Below are 16,494 nucleotides of genomic sequence, written 5' to 3'. Positions count from 1 at the left end.
CAGGACCACGGGTGAGGATGGTGGGGAAGCCCGCGTGGGGCAGGGAACGGTGAGGCAGGAAGAGGGAAGGGCAGCAGAGGCCTGAGTGGTTGCAGGTTCACACACTGAGCTGCCAGTGACTGCCCAGCTCAAACGGGCTCAAATTCAGAAGCCACCATTGCTCCTCACCCCCACCCCCAGGTCAGCTGTCCACTAGCTCTGCCATGACTTGATATTGCAGCTCAAACAGTGCCAACCAAAACCCACTCTCCTCACCTCCTGCTATGGGTAACACGGTATGGTTACAGCTTTACTCATGTCCTCTTTCCCCAGGCTGGTAGCTCAGGGATGTCTTGTCTGTGAGTTACAGCTGCACGCTCTCCAGGAAAGAAGGAATTTCCTCTTCTCTGGAAACCCCACCACACAGCTGGTTTCTCATTGGTGCTGCTTGCCCATTCCCTGAGCTGTGACTGCCAGAGGAGTGGGAGGTTGGTAGTGCCTCCAGCCCATCAGGGGCAGGCCCTGGGACCACCTGGGAACAGGACTATGGCACAAACCGAGTTAGTGATGGGAGCAACCCGCAGGGCTCTGCCGCATCCCGGTCTTCCTTCACTGACATGAAACGCAGAAAAGGCAGCTTTGCCACAACACAGCAGCATGCACCGAATGTGGCCGCCCAGGGATCTGTCCTTGACCCTGTTGTCCAGGACTGTTTACCAAGGGCTGACAGGCACTGAGTGCCCCGTGCACATGGCCAGACACTGCACTCATGCAGCGGAAAGGACAGTGAACGAGACTTGGTCCCTGGCCTCCAAAGGCTTAGGGCGTAGTGGCTGTCATGAGGCACAGTGACGAGGGCCAGGAGGGGGACCTCTTAGGGGACCATGCAGTGATGGAAGCCAGAAAGAATGAAGGCCTGCAGTGAGGATGGAGTGGTCGGCCTGAAGCCATCTCTAGCAAGTGGCCAGGACGCTGATTGTTCTGTGCAGGTTGGAGGTAGGTGGTGAGTCTGAGAAAGGGGCCAGAAAGACTCCCCAGCAACTGCTGGCAAAGGGTGAAGGGCACGTTCCCAAAGGATGCAAGCCCGCTGCCTTTGGAGGGGAGATGGGCACTCAGTTTAGGCGCTTCTACGGCAGGGTCAGCAAGACAAGCACGTTGCGGCAGGGGTCTGTGCACTGCTGCGTAAATGTAGGGGGCATCAGGAGGCAGACAGCCGCTGATAACCAGCGTCTCAAGAGCCTTCCTGGAGCAGAAAGACCAGGGGAGAAGTGTGCATCACCCTTGGGGTTAAGGGACAGTTGTCTGCTAGGTGTTGCTTCCTGGAGATGGCTGAAAAGCCAGTCCAGTCTGCAGGGACCAGGCCACCACCCACCTGATGTGGGAGCACTTCCCCCAATCCCTGCTGGGCTGCTAAATCTGGGGGACATAGGGAAGCTGAGGCTGGTGTTCTGAGTAGTGGCAGAGCTGAGCCACAGGGCATGTCTGAGGTCAGCCCCGAGCAAAATGGAGTAGGGACTCAGGGTGGGTCAGGTAACTGGGAAGCGGGCACTGTGCACGCAGCCCTTGAGGGGAGCCAGGGTGGGTGGGGATCCCCCACTGTGTGCAGAAGGCAGCAGCCTTGGAAGCAGGGTATGCTCCTCGGTGTGGTTGCTCGATACCAGAAAATGACTCTAAAAACTGAAGAGTGTTTGAGTTTCATTCACACAAAACATGGACATCATCTGTGAGGCTCTGTCCCAGAGAGACAGGGCCATCCCTCATGTCTGTTATTGGGATGTAGATAAACAAAAGTATAAATCAAACAAACTGCAAATTACTCTGTCTCTTTTCCTAATCAATACAGCAACAGTCCTCAGTGGTACTGCACGACTCTGGAAAAAATGCCTTCAGGTTCCTTCCCATCCCCCAAGGCAGCAGCAAATCCTTCATGTCGCCTCCTACTGGCCAAGGCAGCCAAAGACTTGAAAGTCTTTGGCTCGTAGATGGCCAGATCCGCTAGGACTTTCCTGTTGAGCTCCACCTGGCACTGAGAAAAGAATGAATCAGAACCTGCTGTCAGTGTGAGACACACACTCCGGCTCCGCGTGGTTGTGGCGCTGGCTCAGGAAGAACCCAGCTGCACACTCGCCTGGGGGGAGGGAAGGCCTAGGAGAATCCTATCTGGGTGGCACAGCAGAGGACTTCCAGGCAGGATGCTGAAGGATAAATGTGGACACGGGTGAGGGAGGCACCTGTGGAATCTGCAGGGAGGCTGGACTCCAGTCCTGATGTCGGCCCGGGGAACCAAACACCTTGTTCAGGGTCCTTGGTCACCACCCTGACTGAGCTGACTGCTGGCCTAGGGTAACCCTTTAAGCCAACCTGGAAGTGCCTGCAAGAACCACAGAGGATTTCAGAAGCTAGTGAACAATGCCAGAGTTTAAGGAGCAGAAAAGGGGGGCCGTCTCTTTGAGCATTAAATTCAGCTACCAAGGCCGGGCACGGTGTCTCGCCTGTAATCCCAGCACTTTGGGAGGCCAAGGCAGGCAGGTCACCTGAGGTCGGAAGTTCGAGACTAGTCTGACCAACATGGAGGAACCCCGTCTGTACTAAAAAATACAAGAAAAAAAACCACAAGGCCAGGCGCGGTGGCTCATGCCTGTAATCTGAGAACTTTGGGAGGCTGAGGCGGGCGGATCACCAGGTCAGGAGATCAAGACCATCCTGGCTAACACGGTGAAACCCTGTCTCTACCAAAAATACAAAAAAATGAGCTGGGCATGGTGGTGGTCACCTGTAGTCTCAGCTACTCAGGAGGCTGAGGCAGGAGAATGGTGTGAACCTGGGAAGCGGAGCTTTCAGTGAGCCAAGATCGCGCCACTTCACTCCAGCCTGAGCAACAGAGTGAGATTGTATCCAAAAAAAAAAGGAACAAAAACACAAAATTCGGCTACCGAGGACAAAGTGGCCTAACTGTACGACCTGTGACCTGTATGCTTTGTGCAAAGTCTGTCTCCTTCCTTTCTTTTTTTGAAACAGAGTCTCACTGTGTCGCCCAAGCTGGAGTACAGTGGTGCGATCTCAGCTCATTGCAAGCTCCACCTCCCGGGTTCATGCCATTCTCCTGCCTCAGCCTCACAAGTAGCTGGGACTACAGGTGCCCGCCACCACACCTGGCTACTTTTTGTATTTTTAGTAGAGATGGTGTTTCACCATGTTAGCCAGGATGGTCTCGATCTCCTGACCTCGTGATCCACCCGCCTCAGCCTCACAAAGTGCTGGGATTACAGGCGTGAGCCACCGTGCCCGGCCAAGTCTGTCTCCTTTCTTAACTACAGTTCCCTGAGTAAAATGGGAAAGTCAAACATCCTAAGCCTACCCTGAAGATCTTTGTAAAGCACCAAAGACTGCCTTCTGCAAAATACCCACCCCCTCAACCTTTTAGGAAAAACTTACTGTACACAAAAGCAGAGGGACTAGCATAATGACCAGATTCAGTAATCACCAAGATTTTGCTACACTTGCATAAACCATCCGTTCGCTCCAAAACATTCCCCTTCCTTTCTGTAAGTTCCTATTTCACCTGCTATATCATCAGAAATCACTCATTATTAAAACTTTTTGTTGTTGTTGAGACACAGTCACACACTGTCGCCCAGGCTGGAGTACACTGGTGTGATCTCAGCCCACTGCAACTTCTGCCTTCTGGATTCAAGCCAATCTCCTGCCTCAGCCTCCCGAGTAGCTGGGATTACAGGCGCATGCCACCACCACGCCTGGCTAATTTTGTATTTTGAATAGAGACAAAGTTTTACCACATTGGCCAGGCTGGTGTCGAACTCCTGACGTCAGGTGATCAGCCTGCCTCTGCCTCTCAACATACTGGGATTACAAGTGTGAGCCACCGCACCCAGCCTCATTGTTTTAACTTTTTTTTTTTTTTTGAGATGGAGTCTCGCTCTGTCAACCAGGCTGGAGTGCAGTGGCGCGATCTCAGCTCACTGCAAGCTCCGTCTTCCGGGTTCACGCCATTCTCCTGCCTCAGCCTCCCGAGTAGCTGGGACTACAGATGCCCGCCACCACGCCTGGCTAATTTTTTTGTATTTTTAGTAGAGACGGGGTTTCACCGTGTTAGCCAGGATGGTCTCGATCTCCTGACCTTGTGATCCACCCGCCTCGGCCTCCCAAAGTGCTGGGATTACAGGTGTGAGCCACCGTGCCTGGCCTGTTTAAACTTTTAAATTAAACTTTGAAGTTAAAGTCAAGTTTTTCTATACTTTTTTTTTTTTTTTTTTTGAGACAGAGTCTCACTCTGTTGCCCAGGCTGGAGTGCAGTGGCGTGAACTCGGCTCACTGCAGCCTCCGCCTCCCAAGTTCAAGCGATTCTCCAGCCTCAGCCTCCTGAGTAGCTGGGACTACAGGTGCCGGCCACCATGCCCAGCTAATTTTTCGTATTTTTAGTAGAGACAGGGTTTCACCTGTTAGCCAGGATGGTCTCAATATCCTGACCTTGTGATCTGTCCGCCTCAGCCTTCCAAAGTGTTGGGATTACAGGCGTGAGCTACCACGCCTGGCCTTTTTCTTAATGGGGAAACATCTGGACTTACATCCCAGAAAGACATGCCCTGTTTCCAATTCTGCTCTGCTGCCAACCAGTGTGGTAAGCTCCCAGACCTGCCAGAACCCCACACCAAGACAGAGTGCAGCTACGGTGCAGCTGGAGTGGCACTCCTTGCCTCTGCCACGTGGACTGCTAACAGGCTGCGCCAGGTCTGATGGGAGGGTTTGATTTATTTACTTACTTTTAGAGATGGAGTCTTGCTCTGTTGCCCAGGCTGGAGTGCAGTGGCATGATCTCTGCTCACTGCAGCCTCCGCCTCCCAAATTCAAGCAATTCTCCTGCCTCAGCCTCCAGAGTAGCTGGAATTCTAGGTGCCTGCCCCACGCCTGGCTAATTTTTGTATTTTTAGTAGAGACAGGGTTTCACCACGTTGGCCAGGCTAGTCTCCATCTCCTGCCCACCTCAGCCTCCCAAAGTGCTGGGATCACAGGCATGAGCCACCCTGCCCAGCCATGGCTTTCTTTATTCTGTCAGACGGGGTCCTGCTCTCACCTAGGCTGGAGTGCAGTGGGACCATCATAGCTCACTGCAGCTTCTAACTCCTGGGGGCTCAAAGTGATCCCCCTGCTTCAGACTCCTCAGTAGCTGACACTACAGGTCTCTGTACCACCACACCCAGCAAATTTTATTTTTTTGTAGAGAGTGGTCTCACTATGTTGCCCAGGCTGTTGCTGGCACTATTCCTAGGCACAATCGCATCACTCATCAACATGGGAATTGTGACCTGCTCCGTTTCCAGCCTGGGCTGGTTCACCCCTCCTTAGGCAACGTGGTGGTCCCCTGCTCCCAAGAGGTCACCATATTGATACCAAACTTAACATGGACACCCCATCAGCATAGCAAACTACAGCCCAGAAGTCAGTCTCCAGGGATCCTCTGGCCTCAGCCTCCTGATTAGCTGGGACTACAGGAAGCACCGCCACGCCCCACATGATGGTTTCTGCAGATGTCCAGAATTTCAGTGGGACCCACATACTCACCCATACCTTAACTAAATTCCCAATGAGCGCTGGATACTTCAGTCCATGTTCCTGGCTAGCAGCTGTAATTCGATTAATCCAGAGCTGAAATAAGAAAACATGAAGATACTTAAAAATGACTTCTGGATGTTATGTCCCAGCAAAGCCTCTAATCTAAAGAATATTTTTCTAAAAGTAAATAGCAAAGTCAGTGAGCTATGATGGTGCCATCACTCTGGCCTAAGCGAAATCAAGACCCTGTTTCAAAATTAAAAACAGCAAAAACCCGGCTGGGCACGGTGTCTCACGCCTGTAATCCCAGCACTTTGGGAGGGCAAGGCAGGCAGATCATTTCAGATCTGGAGTTCGAGACCAGCCTGACCAACATGGCGGAACCCGGTCTCTACTAAAAATACAAAAAATAGCTTGGTGGCGCACACCTGCAGTCACAGTTACTCGGGAGACTGGGGCGGGAAAATCGCTTGAACCCGGGAGGCGGAGGTTACATTAAGCCTAGATCGCGCCATTGCACTCCAGCCTGGGCGACAGCGCGAGACTCCGTCTCGGGGTAAGAAAAAAAAAACCGGGGTACGTTAGATGCTAGGTTCATGAGGCTGAGGCGGGAGTGGTGAGGCGCAGTAATGAGGCGGCACGTGGACAGTGTGGAGGCGCCAGCCTCCCAGAAATGCGGGGGGTTCCGGGTGTGCAGAGCTTGGCAGCAGGCGTGGTCTCTTCGAGGAGCACCACGGCAGCACATAGTGGCCCTGGAGGGTTGGCAAGGGGCTGGGTTGACTTCAGCTGCCAGAGGGAAGGGAAGCCACCGGAGGGATGAGAGCAGCAGCGACTAGGGCGGTGGCTGGCGACGCAGGGAGAGTGGCAAGGCGGCTCTGCAGTGGCCCGGGCGAGGGGCTGGAGCAGGGGGTGACAGTGGGGGTGGCGGCGGGGCGGGAGAACGGATGTCCCACAGTTTGCCTGCGGGGCGACACAATTTGTCGGAGTTTCGAAGCAAGGTGTGAAAGGAAGGGGCTGAGGGTGGCCGGGCGGCTGCACGCTAGCTGGGTCGCGGCGCAGAAACGCAGGGGCCGCGAGCGCGCTGGCCGGCGGGTGTCCCGGGTCCACGCTTACGGTCCTCATGTTCTTTTTCTTCAGGTATCGGGCTTTGGTGCATTTCACAAAGGCTCGAATCACGGTTCTGACCGCCAACCTGTAGCAGCGATTTTTCCTTCCCCGGAAGTGCTGGGTCAGAAAACGAGAAACCAGGGTTGTCAGCGGCGCCCGCGCCGGCCGCCCCTTGGCCCGCGGGATACCCCGGGCGCCCAGTGCCCCGGCCGGGCGGGCGGCACTCACCCTGGCGTGCTTCAGCACCTCCTGGATCCGAAAGTAGCGGTCGGTGACGCGATTCCGCAGCCAGAGCTGCGCGGTGAGGAAGACCATGGCGCCTGCAGGCCGGCGTCCGGGATACTCAACAACGCACGCGCCGCGCCGCTGCCATCTTGCCCGGGTCGGAAATGGTGGTCACGAGCGCTTCCGGGTCAGCCCCTGCGATACTTCCGGGGCGAAGGTCGTCTCCCGTCAGCCCGCGGGTGCCCAGTTGCGCTCCTGAACTCGCGGTGGTGGCGCGTGTTGGGGGGCGGATGTGGGGCCGCGGCGGGGACTGAAAGGAGAACGGGGCCGCAGCGGCCGTGGCTATTCGCGGACGATGGATAAACAGCAGCGCAGCGCGGACCGTCCCGGAGCACGGCCCCGGCCGCAGCTGTGGCTCCGAGGGCGCCGTGAGGGCAGCGGACACGGGTCGGGGGCCCCGCGGCCGGGGAGCTCGGGTGTGGCGCGGGCGGGGAGGGCCAGGCCGCCCCCTGGGGCCACGAGGATGTTCAGGAACCGAGGTGGAGATGGTCGCATCGGTGTGAAAGTGCCCGTTGCCTCTGAACCTTGCACTTTGTTTACTTACTCATTTTGAGACGGGGTCTCGCCCGGTCGCCCTGGCTGGGGTGCAGCGGCCTGACCTCGGCTCGCGGCAGCCTCTGCCTCCCTAGTAGCTGGGAGGTCAGGCGCGCGCCGCCACGCCGGCTAATTTTTTGGTTTTTTGTAGAGGGGGCGTCTTCCTGCGTTGGCCAGGCTGCTCTCGGACTGCTGGCTTCTGCTGGGATTACAGGCCTGAGCCACCGCGCCAGGCCTGGAAACTCTAAGCTTCGAAATGGTAAATGTGACCGCTGTGGTGCTGATGCCTGTAATCCCAGCAATTTCGGACGCCGAGGGGGGAGGAACACTTGAGTCCAGGAGTTCAAGACCAGCCTGGGCAACATAGTGAGACCCCATCTCTACAAAACATCAAAAAGAAATTAGCCGGGAGCGGTGGTGGAGCGCGCCTGAGGTCCCAGCTACTCAGGAGGCTGAGAAGGGAGGCTCGCCTGAGCTCTGGAGGTGGAGGCTGCAGTGAGCTCAGATTGCACCACGGCACAGCAGCCTGGGCAACAGAGCCAGAGTCTGTCCCAAAAAAAAGAGGAAGTTTTATATTATGTGTAATTTTATATTTCTGCTGTATTATCGAAAAATTGGAGGTGTGCAGTTTCTTTATAACAGTTTATTATACTTGGATATTTTTTAAATCATAGAAGAGTTGGAATACAAGTACAAGGAAAACTCCCCAGTGTTCGCTACCAAAATGTGCCAGCTGTTTTCATTTGTTCCATTTGTTTAATACTCTCGAACCAAATTCACCTACTGTTTACGTTTTGCTCCATTTTTGAATCATTCTCTCTGTAAATATAAACATAATGGATTTTTTTCCTAAACCATTTGAGACGCTGGAGACACCTAAACACTTTGCTGTGTATTTACTCTTAGGAACCACACCGTACAATGGTCAAAATCCGGACCCAGCCCATAGTCCAGATTTAACTCGCCTCAAATGTCTTTTATACCTTTTTTTTCCCTGTTGAGGATTCAGTCCAGGATGACGCACTGCATTTGTTGTTGTGTTTTTTGTTTTGTTTTGTTTTGTTTTTTTCTGTTTTTGAGACGGAGTTTCGCTCCATCGCCCAGTCTGGAGTACAAAGGCGCAATCTCGGCTGACCGCAACCTCTGCCTACCCGGTTCAAGCGATTCTCCTGCCTCAGCCTCCCGAGTATCTGGGATTACAGCCGCACACCGCCACTCCCAGCTAATTTTTGTATTTTTAGTAGAGACGGGATTTCACAATGTTGGCCAGGCTGGTCTCGAACTCCTGACCTTAAATGACCAGGCTGACCAACATGGTCAGCTACTCAGGAGACTGAGGCAGGAAAATCGCTTGAACCCGGGAGGCAGAGTTTGCGGTGAGCCGAGATCCCGCCATTCATTGCACTCCAGCCTCGGAAACTAGCAAAACTCCATCTCAAAAAAAAAGAGGAGGCCAGGTGCAGTGGCTCTGCACAGCCCTTTGGGAGGCCGAGGCAGGTGGATCACCTGAGGTCAGAAATTCGAGACCAGCCTGGCCAACATGGCGGAACCCCATCTCTACTAAAAATGCAAAAAGTAGCCGGGCGTGGTGGCGGGCCCCAGTAATCCCAGCTGAGGTGGGAGAATTGCTTGAACCCGGGAGACCAAGGCTGCAGTGAGCCAAGATCGCACCACTGCACTCTAGCCTGGGTGACAGATCAAGACCTTGTCTCAAAAAACAAGAAGAAGAAAAACTACTTTTTTTTTTTTTTTCAGATGGGGTCTCACTCTCACCCGGTCTGGAGTGCAGTGGCGCCATCTCAGCTCATTGCAGCCTCTGCCTCCTGGGCTTGAGTGATCTTCCCACCTAGACCTCCTGAGTAGCTGGGCCACAAGTGCATGCCTGGCCAATTTTTGTATTTTTGGTAGAAACGGAGTTTCACCATGTTGCCCAGGCTGGTCTCAAAACTGGCCTCCCAAAGGGCTGGGATTACAGACACAACTGGCCTATCTGCAGGATTTTCAGTTTATGGACATGACTGAGTGGAGACATGGAGAAGCTGTTGTTATTGGAGATTTTTATTACTAGCATTTCCTGAGCAATGGGGACACTCACACTATGCAGGGCGACATGAGAAGCCCCGGTGTTTTGTCAGGAGGCAGAGAGAGGGGAGAAAGCTAAGGCCAGAGCCTTGGCTGGGGATTCTGTGGGAAGGGCAGGGAGGGCGGGGTGAGCAGCTCAGAATGGGCCAGCTTGAAAAATGCCATCTTGGCCGGGCGCAGTGGCTCACGCCTGTAATCCCTGCACTTTGAGAGGCCAAGGCAGGCGAATCACCTGAGGTCAGGAGTTCAAGACCACCCTGGCCAACATGGTGAAACCCCATCTCTACTAAAAAACAAAAAATTAACTAGGCGTGGTGGCGGGCACCTGTAATCCCAGCTACTCCGAAGGCTGAGGCAGGAGAATTGCTTGAACCCAGGAGGCAGAGGTTGCCAGTGATCCGAGATTGCGCCATTGCACTCCAGCCTGGGCAATGAGAGCGAAACTCCATTTAAAAAAGAAAAGAAAGGCCGGGCTCAGTGGCTCATGCCTGTAATCCCAGCACTTTGGGAGGCCAAGGTGGGCAGATTATGAAATCAGGAGATTGAGACCATCTCGGCTAACACGGTGAAACCCTGTCTCTACTAAAAATACAAAAAATTAGCTGGGCGGGGTGGCGGGCGCCTGTAGTCCCAGCTACTTGGGAGGCTGAGGCAGGAGAATGATGTGAACCCAGGAGGTGGAGCTTGCAGTGAGCCGAGATGGCGCCACTGCACTCCAGCCTGGGGGACAGAGTGAGACTCTGCCTCAAAAAAGAAAAGAAAAATGCCATCTGGCCTTGGTGCATGGGGGCTGTCCTGGTCGCCTGTTCCTGGCCCTGGGCGACTCAGGGCAGGGGATGTATCGGCTTGTGCAGGTGTTGATGAGGAGGTGGGTCAGGGTATGGGTTCTGGATGGAAGTGGGGAGGAGAACAGCCGTGGCCATAAGTTTGGCCATGTAATTCATGGTTGTCAAAGTGACATATACAAATCTAAGAAAACACAGTTGGAACACCGTGGCCTACAGAGAGCAACTGAAAAGGGCGCCCCGGCGGTGTGCACACAGAGGGAAGGAAGGGAAGACAGAGGTGCCGTCCAGGTCCATCCAGGTCCCAGGTCCCAGGTCTGTCTGTCCCAGGTCTGTGCCTCCATCCATCATCAGGTTTAAGTCACATCAGCTGCTGTAGCAGGATGAGCCGCAGACAAAACCTCTCAAGACACTGAGTTGTAGAAGGAAGGGCTTTATTCAGCTAGGAGCATCAGCAAACTACTGCCTTAAAATCTGAGCTCCCCGAGTGCACAATTTCTGTCCCTTTTAAGGGCTCACAACACTAAAGACTTCACATGAAAGGGTCGTGATTGATTTGAGCAAGCAGGCGGTACATGACGGGCTGCATGCACCGGCGGTCAGAGAGAAACAGAACACGGCAGGGAGTTTCACAAATGTTCTTCTATACAATGTCTGGAATCTATGAATAACATCTGTATCTAAGTTATGAGTTGATTTTTAACTACTGAGTTTAGGCCAGGCAGGCCCAGGCCTGGTTTCGGGCCTGGCGCCGGGCTGCCTGTCCTTGGTTTTACCTCCTTGTTGTTTTTTTCTTAAAACAGGTACTGAGTATAAAACAATATGAGACGGTCTCTTCCCTCATTCCTCCCTTTGAGACTCACTTTTTATTAGTGGGAGTTCTCACTCATTTTTGCTACTTATGTCTTTTTGTGCAATAGATTGATAGTGATTTATATAGTATGCTTGTACTGAAGCATTTTGGTGAACTAAGGTAGTGATGAAGTTTTTTACCATTTGGGGAAATACAGGTATCAGACAAGGGAGCAGTAAGCAGGTTCCTATTACTATTGTTACTCTTGTTATAAGAATTTTAAATCCTCCTATTGCTGGGAACTAATTTCTAAACATGGCTCCTGGATTGAGTCCATGCCACCCGTGCACGGGTACATGTGCCAGTTTTGTTATATCTTTATATTCTCAGCTACTTGCCCCTGATCATCTATGTGTAGACAACGATTAGTAAGGCTAAATTTTTTACAAACTCCTCTTTCAGCTGCTAGCAAGTAGTCAAGAGCTGGTCTATTTTGAGAGCTAGCATTTCTCATCAAAGTCTCTTGCCGGGCAAGAACAGTCAAGGCTTGACCAGTTTTATAGTAATAATTTCTAAAACAGCTTGTAACCGTATGATTCGGTTGAGCACGTAGATGGGGGTTCGATATCCCCATGAGCCATCTTCTGCCCAAGTGGCGGGTCCGTAGTGTTGTATGATTTTTTCAGGAGGCCATTCATCATCTTTCCAGTCACTTATGGCTATACTTCGTTTTTCGCGGGAAGCATAGACTGGGAAGCCCAGAAGTTCACCTGTTTTTGTGGGCAGTAAGAAGAAATATGGCTTAATGGTGCCAATTACACAGCTACCTGTCCACTGATCAGGCAGCTTAGCATAAGCTCTGTGTCCACATATCCAGTATAACCCGGTGGGGGCCGTCCAGTCCCGGTGGAATTCTGGGTAGGCCCAAACAGTCTGCAACTTTGGAAATTGACTGAATGGATTTCTTTCTGTGTAATTGGAACTCCACCATGTAACTGTTTTTGTGGTACTGTTAGACAGCTTTTGCCCAAGACAACCAAGCCGCCCTACAGGATGAGTGAATCCTTTTCCTTCTCAAGCTATGCAATACTGTCCGATAACTGAGACTTTTAGAACCCAAAAATTGTCAGGGTGGTTCTTTTGGGCTAGGAATTCATCAGGAACTGGGTCTGTAGGAACTAATTCTCGGGCTTCCCGTGGCCATTGATCTCCTGTTACGATTCCTCCACAAACAGCACGAGGCGACTTGTAGAGACTGGGCTCCATGTTCGGCTAATTGCAAAAACAAAGTTTTAGTTTTTGCTGGAATCTCAGGTACTGACACATTTAGTTCATCATAGAAAGTCTGCAGTATGGTTGTGGAGGGCGTTATTGAACCTCTCCTTCTATGAGGATGCTTACGCTAGGATCTAGGCCTTTTCTGTCAATGCCTAATGTTACACTTTTTTTTATTGCACTTTGGGTCTGAAGGGTTTGTGATTATCAATTCTAAAAGGTTGTAGCTCCCACTCGTGCAGGAGGGGCTGACTTTTCCTTTTTGGAGCCAAACAGGATCTTTTTTATCTTCTTTCCAAGTAGCCCAAATGACACAAGACCAGTATTGACACATCTCACATAAATGTGATTCTTGACAGATATACTTATTTTTTTTTTACTGTGTAACTTTTTTTCCAATTTAGAGAACTGCATCCTATTCCATGCTGCTAACCATTAATAGCGGCACCAGCCTCAAATTTTAAGGTTACATTTTTGGGGACCCCTCTTTCTTCTGTTCTAGCTATTACCTTACTTGTGTCACCTAGAAAAGGACCAGTCCTGTGATCATGGGAGGCTTAAAGTGGGTCATAACACGCATCGGGTTGGTTATTTCCTGGGCTGCATACCTTGGATAGAATAGCATCATACAAGTTTCTTTTAGAATCCTGGTACACTTACAATAACCATAAAATAATAGGACTGTAGCAGTCTTTTGTCTTACCTCAGTGACTTGATGTATATACTGGAAACAGTTCTCAGTCTGAGGAAGGTCAGTTGAAGTCCTTACTGTACAAGTCCAAATTTTAAGGAAAATGAGTCCTGCAATGAGTTTCCTCATGCTTCGGCCGTGCGTGGACCAGTCAGCTTCCGGGTGTGACTGGAGCAGGGCTTGTCGTCTTCTTCAGAGTCACTTTGCAGGAGTTGGTGAAGCTGCTCCCGTCCACGTACAGCTCCCAGTCTACTGATGTTTAAAGATGGTCTCGGTGGTTGGGCCTGCTAGAATAAACTGAGTCCAACACTTCTACACAGTTATGTTTCACTGAGCTCTCTGATACCGGGAGCAAGGTGGCGGGGTTTAGGGTTTTGCAAACTTTAGTGGTTATGTGGGGATTTTCACAGAGCAAGCTTTGGTATCTAGTTAGTCTAGAATTCATTAGCTAATGATGTCCTTTGGTATTTATTAAAGTCACCACAGCATGGGGGGACTTTAGGTTTTGCCTAAGAGTTAGCTTATCTGCTTCTTGTGCTAACAGGGCCGTTGCTGCCAGGGCCCTTGGACATGGGGCAGCCTTTGGAAACCCCATCTAGTTGTTTTGAGAGATAGGCCACTGGCCTTGGCCAGGGCTCTACGGTCTGGGTTAAAACTCCAACTGCCATTTTTTCTCTTTCTGACACATACTGTGTAAAGAGTTTTGTCAGGTCAGGTAGCCTCGGGGCTGGGGCCGACATGAGTTTTTCTTTTTGACTCATGAAAAGCTCGTTGCTGTTAGTTGTAATGGATGTAGTTTATCTAATCTACACTTTTATTGACTGTCATCTACCAAAATATTGACTTAAATCCTGTAACTATTTGATTTCAAGCTTTAAATTGATCTGGTATCCCTTGTGGGGCTCCAGTTGCGTCTAAATAGATGTGAGAGTTGAAAGACCCATAAGGGGCTTCTCTCACTTTACGATGTCTTTTTTTTTTTTTCTCCTCTGGTTGATGAAATGCCAGGGTGAAAGGGATAGCCAAACGGACTAAAGCACAAGCACCACTCTAGTTATTCGGCAGAGTGCCCAGTAAAGGCCCACCCCAGTACCACCACACATCCGCTCAGGGATGAACAAGGGCTGATTGATAAGCTCTCGAAAATTCTTAAGCTCACTGCATCCCTTCCAGTCTCCAAGGACTGCTAAGTCTCCTCCCTGCCGGGAGAGACACGAAGGGAACTTAGTTTTGGGAGACGGAAGCTGGATGGCCCTTGGGGGCTGACCCGCAGGGACTTCAGAATGTAGCAGGGAGAGCTTGGCATGACTTACTGCTCCAGGCTGTAGAATCCTGGAAAAGAGCTACTGTGCAGCCCACGCCTGGTCGACTGGAGGACCACCTTAGTGGAAAGGGGACATTCTGAGCCTCTGGCCTGCCATGTGCACGAGCATAACAATTGCTTTTGTTTAACATCAGATGGAATATCTGATCCATTTCAGCCAGGCATTTGCATCTTGGTATGCTGTCTTAATTGCCAAAGTTTGTTTTAAGTCTTAAACTTCCATGATCCTCTAGTAAAATGAATGTTTCCTTTAGCACCTATTTTTATTAGTTTTTAGACCAAAGAAAGCTAAACACCATTTTATATTTAATAATGCTTCTTGTATGATTTTTATACCAGATAAGCTAAATTTTACCTTTATATTAGTGTATTAATGTTAAACTTAATTTTAATAAAACCTTGTAGACATATTTATCCAATTTTTCATGTTTGACCATAAGGTAAGATTTTATAGACTCTTTTTAACCTTTTATAACTTTTGTTAAAGAGCAGGTTGATGCTTTAAGAAAAACCTGTTGCATTTTTACTTTAATGTCCAGTTCACAGAAAAACTGGATGATATCTTTTTAACTTTAGTTACTATGTTTACACACAGAATTTTCTTTACAATTTACATTTTAAAACTTGCTTAAACTCTTAAAACAATAATTTTTTAACCTTTTAATGTAGGTAAAAATCCATATTTTTATGCCCCTTTATAATTTTTTTTACCAAAGGTATATTTTACTTTTCTTGTACACCTTGCACATAAACTTTTTTTTTAAATAGTACTCGGGCCGGGCGCGGTGGCTCACGCCTGTAATCCCAGCACTTTGGGGGGCCGAGGTGGGCGGATCACAAGGTCAGGAGATCAAGACCATCTTGGCTAACACGGTGAAACCCCGTCTCTACTAAAAATACAAAAAATTAGCCGGGCGCGGTGGCGGGCGCCTGTGGTCCCAGCTACTCGGGAGGCTGAGGCAGGAGAATGGCGTGAACCCGGGAGGCGGAGCTTGCAGTGAGCCGAGATCGCGCCACTGCACTCCAGCCTGGGTGACAGAGTGAGGCTCCGTCTCAAAAAAAAAAAAAAATAGTACTCAGGAGGCCTTATTACTTTTAAATTATACAACATTTTTTGCATAAATTTTTTATAACATTTTGTTTTACAACTTTCGCCGACAATTCTTCAACGTCTCAACTTTCTGCCTTATTACAAACTTTTAAACAACCAGTTAATGTATTTCAGGACAAGAATTTACCGTATAACACGCTTTTCACATAAATTCCGCCTCCCCTTTTTTTTCTTTTTTAAAACGAACTTTTTTTGTCTTTGGACTAGACTGTCTGAGGCCACAAGATTAGAAGTTACCATTAACATGTTACACTGTTAACTTTTAGCAAACTTCACTTTTGTTGAAAACCTTGGAAGTTTGGGATTTCAATTATCCTTTGCTATTAATAAGACCTTGTTTAGTCTAAATTAACTTAGAATTGGTATAGATGGCCTCTTTTTCTCTCTGCTGGTCTTTCCTTGCCTCTGCCAGCCGCTTCTGCTGCTGTTCTCTTAACTACCATTGGGGGGAAAGGGGGTGTAAAACCTGCTGTAACTGTCTGTGTACGGAAACTGGTCTGGGTGCCTTGGCTTACACGTTACCTTGTGTCATACCTTTGAAACAAGGGACCTGTCCAGGCTTCCTTCTGATGGCCAACCTACCTCTAATGCTGACCAGTCTATTTCACACAAATTCTGAGTTTTCCTGGTGTCAGAGTAACACCGTAATCTCCCTTAAATTCTTTCTTGAAAAAATTTTTTAACATAGTTCCTAGTGGGGTGGGCTTATTTGTGCCTGACCCATGCTTCTTCAAGACAAAACACCACGCTCACACCACAAAACAAAAAACAGGTAAAAAGGGCACACACACACTTTTGCAGTTTACACCAAACCAAAATCAAACCCAAAATCAGGTCAAAACCAAAACCAAAGTATCACACAATCTCAGTCAAGTCAAAACCAGAACAAAGGTGCCAATGCAGGCACGCCGTGGGTGATCAGGCCACGCGTCTACTCAGGTGGAGTGGGGCAAGTTC

General features: G+C 50.1%; 1 protein-coding gene across 3 annotated transcripts; it reads right to left on the bottom strand.

Moving 5' to 3' along the window:
- Window positions 1-1,657: 1,657 nt before the first annotated feature.
- On the bottom strand, window positions 1,658-7,080 carry MRPL20 (mitochondrial ribosomal protein L20). Of its 3 annotated transcripts, none has more exons than XM_019009765.3 (4): window positions 6,886-7,080; window positions 6,664-6,774; window positions 5,566-5,643; window positions 1,658-2,005 (listed from the first exon to the last, which is right to left on the bottom strand). In XM_019009765.3, the coding sequence occupies exons 1-4, from the start codon at window positions 6,970-6,972 to the stop codon at window positions 1,832-1,834; spliced, it is 450 nt and encodes a 149-aa protein (XP_018865310.1). In that variant the 5' UTR covers window positions 6,973-7,080; the 3' UTR covers window positions 1,658-1,831. The 3 variants fall into 3 exon arrangements, with proteins under 3 accessions (XP_018865310.1, XP_055238128.1, XP_018865304.1); XM_055382153.2 differs by having other exon boundaries at window positions 1,658-2,350; window positions 6,886-7,068; XM_019009759.3 differs by lacking the exon at window positions 1,658-2,005 and having other exon boundaries at window positions 2,357-5,643; window positions 6,886-7,072.
- Between the last annotated feature and the right edge of the window lie 9,414 nt (window positions 7,081-16,494).

The sequence above is a fragment of the Gorilla gorilla genome, chromosome 1 (genome assembly GCF_029281585.2).
Source record: "Gorilla gorilla gorilla isolate KB3781 chromosome 1, NHGRI_mGorGor1-v2.1_pri, whole genome shotgun sequence".
NCBI classification, from domain to species: domain Eukaryota; kingdom Metazoa; phylum Chordata; class Mammalia; order Primates; family Hominidae; genus Gorilla; species Gorilla gorilla.
Note: the sequence above shows the minus strand (reverse complement) of the source record. Positions and strands in the feature narration are given on the sequence as shown.

Excerpts from the sequence above, each read along its gene's own strand:
- MRPL20 (XM_019009759.3), bottom strand. The coding sequence starts at position 6,972 with ATGGTCTTCCTCACCGCGCAGCTCTGGCTGCGGAATCGCGTCACCGAC. Across the intron at positions 6,775-6,885 it reads AGGTGCTGAAGCACGCCAGG|CACTTCCGGGGAAGGAAAAA; the intron begins GTGAGTGCCGCC and ends TTTCTGACCCAG. Across the intron at positions 5,644-6,663 it reads AGAAAAAGAACATGAGGACC|CTCTGGATTAATCGAATTAC; the intron begins GTAAGCGTGGAC and ends TTCTTATTTCAG.